This window comes from Pavona decussata, unplaced genomic scaffold (genome assembly GCF_977016875.1).
Source record: "Pavona decussata unplaced genomic scaffold, jaPavDecu1.1 SCAFFOLD_107, whole genome shotgun sequence".
Taxonomy (NCBI): Eukaryota; Metazoa; Cnidaria; class Anthozoa; order Scleractinia; family Agariciidae; genus Pavona; species Pavona decussata.
Genome location: NW_028145521.1, coordinates 1,066,916 through 1,079,888, shown reverse-complemented (window position 1 = coordinate 1,079,888; position 12,973 = coordinate 1,066,916). Strand labels below are relative to the sequence as shown.

General features: G+C 38.2%; 1 protein-coding gene across 2 annotated transcripts in view; it reads right to left on the bottom strand.

Moving 5' to 3' along the window:
• LOC146471032 (uncharacterized) overlaps nucleotides 1-11,370 on the bottom strand; it is a 78,797-nt gene extending 67,427 nt beyond the window's left edge. For both annotated transcript variants that reach the window (XM_085121319.1, XM_085121320.1), the window contains exon 1: nucleotides 11,184-11,370. In XM_085121319.1, coding sequence (XP_084977445.1) covers nucleotides 11,184-11,294 — 111 coding nt within the window. In that variant the 5' untranslated portion in view covers nucleotides 11,295-11,370. The remainder of the gene's footprint in view (nucleotides 1-11,183) is intronic.
• Nucleotides 11,371-12,973: the final 1,603 nt, after the last annotated feature.

The window sequence follows — 12,973 nt, the reverse complement described above, 5'->3', positions numbered from 1 at the left end:
GTTATGACTATCTTAACATTTGAGCAAATGCCGCTGGTGTGGTGTGGTGGGTTAGTGTACAATGAATGTTGACATGGCAATCAAATTTCGACAGACACGTTTCAAATTCAGAATTGGATCATTCCTGAATAGTCCAATATCGTTGATCCAATCATGATTGGTTTCAAAGGAAACCTCAAGCAACTTGCACGGCTGGGAATTTAACTGAGAAAATTTTGATAAATTTTCTGTCAGTAAGAACATTCTGAAACAAAATTTTGTTTCCGTTTTTCTATAGATCAAAGGCGGACATCTATTTGCCACTGGCTGCAAGAAAGTAAATCTTGTAAGAAAGGCAATCGTTTAGGCGTGAACAATCAATTAGTAATTTATATTGCGCAAATTCCTTGAGAACTGATGCTCAAATGCGCGTAAAAATACTAAATAGAATATTACAATCTCCAGCTAATGAAGTTATCAGAAAAGTGCCACTTAATCAACCAATTAACTAATTACAACTTTGTCAATTAAGTTAATTTAACTGATTGATGCTGGATGTCATCAAAGTGAAAAGATGAGACATTAGGCTTAACCGACCTGACTCGGAACTTCTAATTGATAACAGCAACGATTTCCACAGCTTAGGTGCTACTTATGCACATAAAAGAACGATCACCAAAGGTGGTCATAAATTTAAACATACTAATGTTGGAAATACATGTACGTTCTTCCTCAATGGATTTGGACACTGTTTAGAGACTATTTACGCTTTCATGAGCTGTCTAGGTTTCCAGAAGTTTCCAGAAGCTATTGTGAGCGTACTGTGATGTTCTCAAGGCGGGAAATTACCGGTTAAAGCAGTTTGGCAGGTTGTGATTGTAGAAAGTTCTGCCACGTTATATAAGCCAATGTGTATTGTTCACTTTCTCTCTCTGCCTTTGAACAAAAGTTACGTGTATCGAGTGCTGGATTCGTTTCGGTGTGTTTTCTGGCTGTTGGCGCTACGGTGAGCGAAACTTTTCAACCGGGTTTCTTTTGAGTTTCTTCCTTTGGAAATTTACCTTATTATTCTCAGCTAATTTCCCCTCAGCCGGTTGGAAGCTAAGTCACTCTAAACTGAGAGTTTCCATTAATAAAACGCCTGGTGTGTTTTGCATGTTATTTTGTAAGTGTGTATATATTTTCGTGATTCGCCTTAAAAAGAGGACCGGGGGTTAAATACTAGTTTGCAGGCTAATATGATAACAAAATTATAGGTCGCGTCCCAAGGTATTAACAAATTGAAAATTGAAAGTTTTCCCCAACGCTTTCATACAGGTTGTCAACATTCTTTCGTGTAAATTTGGTGTGTTATATTTGGAAACATCAAATTTATTTTCTACTACATAAAGCAAGACGACATTCACGTAATTATGTTCCTCATTTTGTTTTTTGTAGTCCATCTCTTTTTTATCGGAGCACAAGAAGTTTTTTTTTCCTAAGATCTTCAAGGAACTAAATTAGTGGTCATCAGGATTAATATGTTTCCGTTAACAATGATAACGTTCTGAAATCAGCTCTATCACTGTAAACTAATTGATATTATAGTGTATGACAAGTGTTAAAAAGTTTGCTTATGTAGCAAATAATAAAAGCGTCATAATTTAATAATTAAGAGAAGGAGACAAACCTTCAGCATTTTACGACACCTACCTGATTTGTTTGCAGGGAATCAAGAATTTTATCAACTCTCTTTATCAATCTTATGGAAATGTTTAGAAGAACACTTGCCAGCTCACCTTACTAAGTACAAAAAATTTTAATTATGCGGTAATCTCTTCAAGAAACTAATTTTAAGCATGTACAAACAGTTTCTGATTATGTGATGATCTCTTCAATAAACTAATTTTATTTAGAATATTCTCAGCTCCGACTATTGCATTTCTAGCTCTCTAATTGGCTCAAAAACTCCGACTATGAGCCATTAGTCGGAGTTTTACCTAATGTGGAAAATAGTGCGCCAAGTTTAAAAATTTTCCGCACGAAGTTTTTAACTTCAGCTCTCCATAATGACCGATACTGGCAGGTTTCAGGAGCTGTCTCCCACTAAACTTCAAGAAATACTAGACAATGCTGTTCCAGAAAAAACGAAGAAAGCCACCAAGTTCGGCATGAACATATTTAATGGTACGTATCTGGGAGTTTTACTTAAAAACTAGCAACAATTGTTTACGTTCACTGTCGATATTTTGATAATTTTATAACTGCGCAACAACGACAAAATTCTCACCTTGTTATTTACAGAATGGCTGTCAAGTCCTGTTGCCTCAAAATTTTCGAAACGAATTGAAGACATGTCCAAAGAGGAGCTAAATGAATCTACACCTCCGCAAGGAAGAAAGACGGCACGTATTACAAAACACATCCATGAAGTCCATTCGAGCCGCCATAGATCGCTTTCTTCGCTCGCCACCAAACAACAGGTCTTTTTCTATCATCTCCGACGCTGTGTTTACCGAACTGAGGCAATAAAATTTTCGATGCCTTTGTAAAGGATCTCAGAAAGACGTGTAAAATAGCTGGAATTGTCCACAAGAAAGCAGTGTCAAAAGATCAAATCCAGAGGCTCTTTGAAAGCGGCGAACTTGGGCCGGCCGACAGTCAAAATCCAGCCCAACTGCAGAGAACGGCATGGCTTTATCTCACCCTTTTCTTCGGACGACGAGGAAGAGAAAATCTGCGGCAGTTGAACCCTGGAATGCTCGTAAATACTGAGGTTCGGCAAAGCGAGCGAAGAAGCTTTCCACAAGTTTTCTTCAACTGCAATGTCCAAGTTCACAACTATTACGGAAGCGGAGAATTAGGAAAATCTTCCTGAACTTTGAACACTATTTAACCACTTGAAAGCTTCCGAAGCCGTCTTTTTTCCTTGCATTTGAACGGTTGAATATTTCAAGGTTGATTTTCGTTAACAGTTGACCACAGTTTGTCGTTTGCGTAGCTGTCAAATTTCATTCAGCTCATCCAGTGATGTAATAATCAGGTGACGACGGCGCGCATGTGACCGAAAGTTGTATGCTCTTTTGACCGCTTTGTAAAATTGTTGAAATAAAAATTGGCGACAAAAACCCGATTTGAGAATATACAAAAACAATTATTCCATTCGACCTTGTTGGATATGAAGTGATCATAACCCACTCGCGCTACGCGCTCGTTGGTTATTCATCACTTCATATCCAACGCGGTCTCATGGAATAATTGTTATTTAGTATATTCTCAGCTCCGACTATTGCATTTCTAGCTCTCTAATTGGCTCAAAAACTCCGACTATGAGCCATTAGTCGGAGTTTTACCTAATATGGAAAATAGTGCGCCAAGTTTAAAAATTTTCCGCACGAAGTTTTTAACTTCAGCTCTCCATAGTGGCCGATACTGGCAGGTTTCAAGAGCTGTCTGCCACTAAACTTCAAGAGATACTAGACAATGCTGTTCTAGAAAAAACGAAGAGAGCCACAAAGTCCGGCATGAACATATTTAATGGTACGTATCTGGGAGTTTTAGTATCAAAAACTTGAAGAAATAATTCAGCTTTAAATGGATGAGCACACACTGTGACATGACCTGCATTGAAATCGACAACACGAGACTTTTTTAAATCAATGTTGTGTTACACTCTTGGTTATTTCTTGATTGCCTTTTTATTTGGTAAATGGCTACTAAAAGGATAATGCTAACAAGACCATATTATTCTTCCCTGATCTACGACCAACATAGAGAATGATTTGATGAAGAAAGTTTTGTTTTGCCGGATATGGCATTTTAACGACATAACTCCCGCACTGAAGTAGGTCATAGGTCAAGGTCTTTTAAACTTCTCAGTTTACTTCCTAATTTTCTCTAAAATGATTTCATTCAGTTACGAATCAAAACATCCTTAATCGCTAAACTTCACCATTCTAAATTAACTACACCGAAAATCACACAGAATAAAACGGATAAACGGTTTTAATAGTTTTAAAGTGCCTAAAACTTGTTCGGTCCCGATTTTGAGATACTTTGCGGGGAATTTTTGTGCAAATTAGTCTCAGTCTGCCAAACAGTATTTAGGTTTTAAGAGACCTATTTTCATTACTAAATTTTTCGTTTATTATTACATTTCCCTGCTTTGCTGACGCCATTCAGTTGGTATTCATAGCTTGAAGGTCCTTTAAATAATAAAATATTTCGCTGAGTTTGGCATACTGCCATCTGAAATCACAAAACACTGAAATTCACAAGCCGACTAGAAGGAGGATGCCTGTACATCCGTCTACATAAAGTGCCTTTCTCAATACATAGATAATATAAACTACTGAACCACGAAAAAAATGATTGGTCGACTAGAAGTTGTTTGAGCCATTTATCTGTTGAAGTGCAAGTTGTTATTTTAATACAGAACGAAAGAAAAATCCCATGTAGTAATATGAAAAACTTGAATTCGCTTTTGTAAAACATGTGATATATTAATTTTCTTAAGCTGGGCATTATCAATATGTTGCTCAAAGTGAATTGATAGGAACTTGCGCATGAAAGTCGGAAGGAAAAAACTGTACAGAAAAAGAAAGATTATATAGGAAGCGAGGGAAGGAGAATCCGTCCGTCGCGATGCGTTCCGGTTGCAACCCCGGTGGACTCGGGTCATAGGTAGAGCTTGCTCTGAGAGTTTCACTCCAGGCCCTTTGCCGCAAATGCTAAAGCTTCTAACTTGCACTTTTTGTTGTAGATGATATTTCTAGTGTAATGCCTCATTGTTTCTGTAATTATTTTAAAGTCATTATTACTGGAAATTCAACACGAGCTCTCCCCCTAGTGAAGGAGAATCAAATCCCACATGCATTAAGGAGCATCAGTAAAGTATATTGTTGCTGTGTTGTTTTTGTGTAAGTGTAATTTTAAAACTACTCCAAGCTAGTTGACAGGCAGTCCACTAAAATGCCATAAATCCTCAAATAAGTGCTCCCTCTCGAATACGCGAAGTTCTCTGTGATTATAATAAAAAATGTCCAATTTTATCGTCTTAGGGGGGCTAAGGCCACCTCCCCCCCCCCCTAAAAAAAATTGCGTATCAAAACGAAATTGTACTGCAAAATCCCCCGATAAGACTTTTCATGAGGTATTTTCACATATGCTACTTAGATTGCGTAGCGCAGTAGCCCGAACATGAGAAATAAGTCAGTTCTAGAACTGTCCTAGCCTCCACGCAGTCGTTTTTAGGGGACTCGAAGGAGGAGGAGGAGGGGGAAAAGGGGAGAAGAAGGGGAGGAGGTAATACGAGTCCCCTAAAAACGACTGCGTGGCAGGCTAGAACTTTCCTTGAGTAATTTGACTTTCTTTTTGACCAAATACGATATTTGCTTCTGTGAAAGATACGCCTTAGATCTTACATGCAACTTCGGAAAAGGAATCTGTACAAATATCCAATCCAGGTGCGAGGTGAGTTATTTTGTGAAATATCCACCAACAAATGTAGGTATATAGAGCAAGACCGGTCTATAAGATCGTTTTTAACCTTTCGTATAGAGAAAAGAACTTGGCGCGCGCACCTATTAAAATCCTGATAATTATGATTTCAACCTGGTTTATAATTTGTTACAGGAAAGCAATCACCGCAATATGATGAACATTACCATGTCTGATGATATTCGTCATAAGATAAATCATAATAACAACATGACGGACGGCCCTGCCATTGTGTCAAGAATCTTTTACTCCATACTGCAGGCCCCATTTACGCCGGTCTGTGTATAAATGGCTATCGCGTTAAAAAAAATGGCTATTGCATCAAATTGAGCGGCATTTTCAGTGTCTGCTTTTGGTGGTTTTTGTTTGGCACGCATTGCGAGTCTCAACAAACATATTGATAGCTACAATCTTGGACAACCAGCCTTTCTCCCCTTTTTTTTCAGTGATGGAAACACGACGCGTTTTGCTTTGAACGCGAATTCGTACTGATTGATTTAGAGGGGAGGATGGGGGACTAAATTTTCCTTTATTTTGTCCAAGTTTGTAGGTCCTTGTATTCGCCAGGCCAAATATAAATTGACTATCAATATGGCTGTTCATAAATAAAGCTTCGAAAGTGAAAGAGAACAACTTCTCATTAATGAGGTAATTTGAGACCAAAAATACCGAAAAAGCCATCTACTTCATTGGATGTCCATATTTTAAACTCGACAAGAACAGAAACCAAGATATTTTATTTCCTTGTATCTCTCGCTTTTTCACTGTTACAAGGTAGGATGGTGTTATTGTTGGGCGGCGTCATTGCTCATGTAAATTGAGCAAGTCAAATTCAGATCTCAGATTCCAGAAGTTAGTAGTTACACGCCAGTAAGCTTAGATTGTAAGGTGTTGAATATTGCTTGTTTTGTATGAGAATATAAACGTAACAATGTATTCATAGCGGAGGTGAATGGAATCATTTTAGAGAAAATTAGGAAGTAAACTGAGAAGTTCAAAAGACCTTGACCTATGACCTACTTCAGTGCGGGAGTTATGTCGTTAAAATGCCATATCCGGCAAAACAAAACTTTCTTCATCAAATCATTCTGTACGTTGGTCGTAGATCAGGGAAAAATAATATGGTCTTGTTAGCATTGTCCTTTTAGTAGCCATTTACCAAATAAAAAGGCAATCAAGAAATAACCAAGAGTGTAACACAACATTGATTTAAAAAAAAGTCTCGTGTTGTCGATTTCAATGCAGGCCATGTCACAGTGTGTGCTCATTCATTTAAAGCTGAATTATTTCTTCAAGTTTTTGATACTAAAAACGTGTACAAATTTTCAATAGCACTTTTCAAAAAAATGAAAATCGACAGTAGAAAACAGCGAGAAGAAAGATTTCTTTATATAGGACTAAAAAGTGTCCCACACAACGCAATTAGCATATTCAATGTTTACAATTTTTTCTGCATAGCATTCAGAGATCAGGACTTAATAATTCATCAGGTTTTAGGCATTTTTAAACGGGTAAAACCGTTTTTGCATTTATATTTGTGTGCTTTTTGGTGTAGTGAATTTAGAATGGTGAAGTTTAGCGATTAAGAATGTTTTGATTTACAACAATTTGGATTTGATCGACAACCTCATTTGCATAATGCGGGTTTCACATTCGAAAAAGCACCAAATTAGTGCGAAGTCGCTGTGGTCAAGGAAGATAAAAAGCGCAACGTATTTTTATTTTTCTATGCTTCCTAACATCTGTTTAGCAAAGTTCAAATGGAATTTAGAATGGGTCGGTCTGGACTTGTGAAATAAATGCCGGCAAAGACAGGCGGTGAGGGTAAGAGGCGGAAAGAGTTTGCGGAATGGTATGTGGAATGGCGTGCGGAATGGCATAATTATGCGAAATACGATTTACGTGGGGAATAAATTAACTGAAGAGCGCATCCTGTTTTCGCGCCAATTTTATAAGAGCAGCAGTTTTCTCGATGTTGCGGACTATTAAACAACCAAACAACAGATCGAGGATTAGAAAATATACGCCTGGGATAGAACATGTCTGATCGCTGGTTAGGAAGTGACAGTGAGGAAATCGATGAAGTTTCGCATTCAAGGAACTAAGAATAAATTAAATTTCTAGTTGACAAAAAGAACGTGGCAGCGAGTAGCCTAGACAAAAAGCAACACCAGACTGGAGAAATAACATCAGTCTAAGGCCAAAACTATTATGTGAGAAATTTTAAATTTAAACTCGGTCATTTTATCAGACTCTTTGACGGTTACAATTTGTACAACTCATGGGAAAAATAGGTTCTAAGTACTTTTTCTCACCTTACATTTTCATCGAGCGACGAGTACGCAACTGAGTCACTGTTGAGCTGCTGAGCTAGCTACCTAGCTATTTAATACGGCGATTCAGGTAGCTATAGTTCAGTTACGCGTTATCGAACTAAACATATCCGTCTTTAATTAAGGTCTTTCAGTAAAGCGAAAAAGCCCTAGAGCAAAACAGCAGATGACAAGTATGGTGTCTAATTATCGACACTGGTTCTTTGAAAGGTTGTGAAACTATTCTTATCACAAATGCATTTTGGTCAAATTGTTGTTCATTTTCCCGCTCATGATAAATGAATCATCGAGCATACAGGGTATGAGAATTGATCTTTTACCGAGGGTTTAACAAAAAAAAGAAAAAAAGGTTTATTATTTGCCCTCAGTAAAGGATCAATCTTTTTCCTGAGAAGACTTCACGCTGCCACGTTATTTTTGTCAACCGAAGTCGCATGGAGTAAAGTGAACATGAAATTTAATTTACTACGGATTTACTCATAGTTCCTTGAATGCGAAAACTATAAACAGTTTTCATCGCTTTCTTTACCCTCACTTCTTCCAAATCAACAATCAGACGATCAAATCCTCGAATTGTTGTTAATATTTAGTAAGAGTCCGCAGCATCAAAAAAGCTGCTGCTCTTATAAAATTGGCGCGAAAACATGACGCGCTCTTCAGTTAATTTATTTCCCGCGTAAATCGTATTTCGCATAATTATGCCATTCCGCACGCCATTCCACATACCATTCCGCAAACTCTTTCCCCCTTTTACCCTCACCGAAAGACAGGGTACTTTCACCGGTTTTCAGGAAGCGTTCTAACGAGGGTTAATAATCTTAGTTTTTGTGACTGTAAAAATTAAAACAAATCAAAATAAACATGCATTTCCTACCTTTGAAGGAACACTTGACTTAGGAATTATAATGAATTTTTGTGGCGTTTCCTGGTTTTCGAGCAGCGAGCTCTTCAATTTTATGCAACTTCCTACTTTCGCCACGCTCAAATTTAGGTCCTCGAACGCTCTGACTGTTGTGGCCTGTAAAAAATATATTTTAACGTATTTCCGAAAACTAAAGTCATTTCATTTACTTATGACCCAAGATGATTTAGTGGACAAAGTTTGAAGGCAAACTTTTTTTCGACCCGAAACGCAGAGGACCGTTCTTAGGGAAAGTGCCACTTAACCACTTGAAAGCTTCCGAAGCCGTCTTTTTTCCTTGTATGAACGGTTGAATATTTCAAGGTTGATTTTCGTTAACAGTTGACCAAAGTTTGTCGTTTGTGTAGCTGTCAAATTTCATTCAGCTCATCCAGTGATGTAGTAATCAGGTGACCACGGAGCGCGTGTGACCGGAAGTTGTATGCTCTTTTGACCGCTTTGTAAAATTGTTGACATAAAAATTGGCGGGAAAAACCCGATTTGAGAATATACTAAAACAATTATTCCATTCGACCTTGTTGGATATGAAGTGATCATAACCCACTCGCGCTACGCGCTCGTTGGTTATTCATCACTTCATATCCATCGCGGTCTCATGGAATAATTGTTATTTAATCAATGATCAGTGCTATTAAGATGGCTCTGTCTTTGAAGATAACCTTATGAACCAGGCTTAGTTGCAGGAAACAGATGTAAAATATGTCTAAAAGCCTTCCAGATGTGCAGCTATAATCTTGGAAAATCGAAATAAAAAATTGAGACCTGCACAATGATGAAAAAATGGCGCGTTTTCCTTTGTGGGCGAATTCATTTTTGGGAGGAGGTTAATTTTTCTTATTTTATTCTGTGCAACTAATACCAAGAATTATAATAGATTTTGAGAACCAGCCAAAGATTCATCATTTCCGGACACCTTAATTAGAAATCAGAAGCTGTTTCCTTTTATGTAGTTATCTCTTTAATAAATTAATTTTAGCCGGTGAATGGGTCAGCGCGATCAATTGAGATGGCTTAATGGACAAAGATAACCTTAATTGTGAGCTTGGATCAATCCCAGGAAACACGATGACTTAAGAATGTGAAATATGCGTTAAAGCGTCTAGGAATTGCCAGCAAACAGTAATACAGCAGCCAAAGATTCAGTATTCCTCGTTGCCTTCTTAATTGTCTAAAGTAGCAGCTCTCGTAAAGTTTCAGTTAGATAATCTTAGTAAAATCCATTAGTTTTCAATTATGTGTTAATTTAAATCAATGGTCAGTGCGATTGAGGTGGCTCTGTTAACGGAGATAACCTCATGAACCTGGCTTTGTCACGGTAAACTGAATAACTTAAAAAGGAAAATTAAACAAGTATTATAAATAAATTTGTTAACCAGACAAACATTCAACATTACTAGCACCTCTCATAAATTACAAGGCAATGTTTAGGAGGACAATGGCTTAGGTCCAAGAAACTTCAGTAAACACAGTGAGCTTCTAATTATGTCTTGATCTCTTCTGAAAGATGCGACTTCTTCAGCGAAGATAACCTTTTGAACTTAGCTTTATCTCAGGAAACTGTCAGACTTAAAAATGTAAAATATGTGCTAAATTCAAAGGGAAGGTCTACGAAGGTAGCAGATAGCATTAAAATGGAGTTTGAGAAGCAGCTAAAGTTTGTTCCTTTTTGCGACGCTTACATACCATTCAGTAAATTAGTCAAGCAACGAAAACAATAAACAACGCTGATTTTGTGTTGCCATATTTCAGTTTGAGGGGCTTGAAGTTACATTACATTTTTTTTTGTCAGGTTCTTTGGATCGCACAGTCTGTAGAAAGCATCGTTTAGCATTGGGGAAATCTAGCATTGTAGCACCTTCTCGGTACCCGCAGACAACAAGTTTTATTTTTACTGTAAGAACAGTTTTAGTTTCTTCAGCATTTGCTTTCTCAATCTCAAAATGCGCCACTCTTCTAGTCGAAAAAAAGGTCATTTCGCTTCTGAAACAGTGTTTACCGTACTAATTAGAATGAATTAATTCCGACGCGGCGTCATTAAAATGGGCGCGTCTTCCTTTTCAACTTCAGTGGCAAAATAAAAGTATAGTCTTGCATGGCACGCAATTATCAGTGGAACCCTCAGCAAAGCTTACATTTTAAGACAATACTACGCTATCGCAGTTTAACCTACGAACACTGAGACAATCCTAGCAGCTTAACACTAGTTGAGATATACCTCGTAGAAATTAGGGCATACTGATATTTAAGATTATCCGCCTGGAATGTTAATATTTATGAGGATCACAATACTTTTCTAAGAAAACAAATATGTCCTAAGATTAACTGCAAACTAACCTTGTTGTTTCCGATTTACTGAGCGCCCTAATTTTTATTATATCTTCAGATCCCAACCAAAATTTCACACTAGTCTTAGAGCGATCCGACCGCCCCGTTGCAATCAAATAAGAAAACTGTAATACCCATGTACTCACCTCACACAAGTCTTTCGAGGCGGCCGTTTCCTGTTGTTGAGGTTTCGTAGTGGTGGCGTGTGTGCCCACTAATAAACAGAGAATCAACAAAGCTACGGAGTACCTTGCCATGATGTGAAAAGCACAAGACCTTTACCTCTGCTGTGATGATATGAACGAAGCTGGGTGTGTTCTCACCTTTTAAGAGTAAGTCTTTTGTTTAGTGAACCGGTGCCAGACAAAATATTAATTTACCATCCATTGACACACATGTTTCATATCAGCGCAGATCAAGACCTCAGGGTCTGTGCCAGGGAAAGTGGAAAAACCTGTAATCCAGGGGGGGGGGGGGGGGCATTCCCATATATGGGCTATATAGGTACGCGCCTCGGAATAGGGCATGGTTTTGAGGTTCTTGGTCCTTACATAGAGTATCTTTTCTTACCCTTTTGTTACGGTTTTCCTGGTGTGGTTCTTTGATAGCGTAGCAAAATTGTATTTTCTAAAAATGGAGTGTGAAAACGCCCGCGTAATAGGGTGTCATTTTCCGGGTTTGGGCCTTAAAAAGAGTATCAGTTTTCGCCTTCGCAGTCCTTAAATAGGGTTAGGCTTCAAGAAACTTTGCGGCACACCCCTATCCAAAATTCGCTGAAGTACCCCCTCTCCCCCCCCCCCCCCCCCGGGCCTGTAATGCTCTAATATCAAGAACCAAAACAAAGAAATAAAGAAACCTTTTCTGTGTGAGGTATAACAAATCACGTATGGACAAGCATCTATTGAAAGGACTCAACAAGGAGATTGGTATATCTAAGTCACCCGTCCCTCCCTGCGGATATCCATCTCAGCTCAGCAGTCTGCTGAGTCCCTCCTTTGGCTCAGGGCTACTCGTTATAGGACTGAACACGCATGCTTGTTCTTCCCGCTCTACTGAAGTGAAACACCCATGCAATGAACTCCTTTGTAACAAAGTCCCTGGTATAACGAACATTAGCATACCTCAGTGACCGACTGTCACGTAAACGCGCAATCTGATTGGCTACACATGTGCCGTCTATCGATCGATAGACGGCACCTGGAGCTGTTGAAAATGGCTTCCCCTTCGCGTTTTCGTGAAGTTTGTGAAGATGTACAAAACGTTTTGCAAAGTGCGATTCCAGAAAAAAAAAAAAAAAGTTACAAAGTATGGAATAAAGATTTTTAAAGGTAAGTGCAGAGCAATTTCCGAAATAAAATGCTTTATTTAAAACCAAAAACAAATTTAAGTTCGTAAGTAAACAAAACAACGTGGTCAAAGAAAAGTAACAATTGAGGTTCTTGTTTTGTTTTAGACTGGTTTGCAACCCAAAAAGAAATTACAACACCCATTGAACAACAAACCAAAGCCGAATTAAACAGGTGTTCGCAGAGGTTTTATGTGTCAGTGAGACCGTGAACAAATGGTGAACCGTTTAAAGTTTCTTCACTTAAAGCCATCCGAGCGGCCACTGATAGATTTTTGAAGCACAGTTCTACTAACTATGTTTGAAGCAAGCACCTATTAACAAGCCGGGATCTATCGTCGGTGATTATGAATTTAAGAAGGCAAATGATACGCTATAAAATGCAGTCTGTAAAAATCTGATGAAAGAGGGAAAAGTTCGTCCAGTTGTTCATAAAACTCCCATCACAAGCGAGCAATTGCAAAAGCTTTTTGAAAGTAGTCAACTGGGAAATGCAGATACAAAAGATCCTAAACAATTACAGTTTCACACATACCTGTATTTTGGGAGGAGAGGAAAAGAAAACCAACGCAATCTCACTCCAAAGATGTT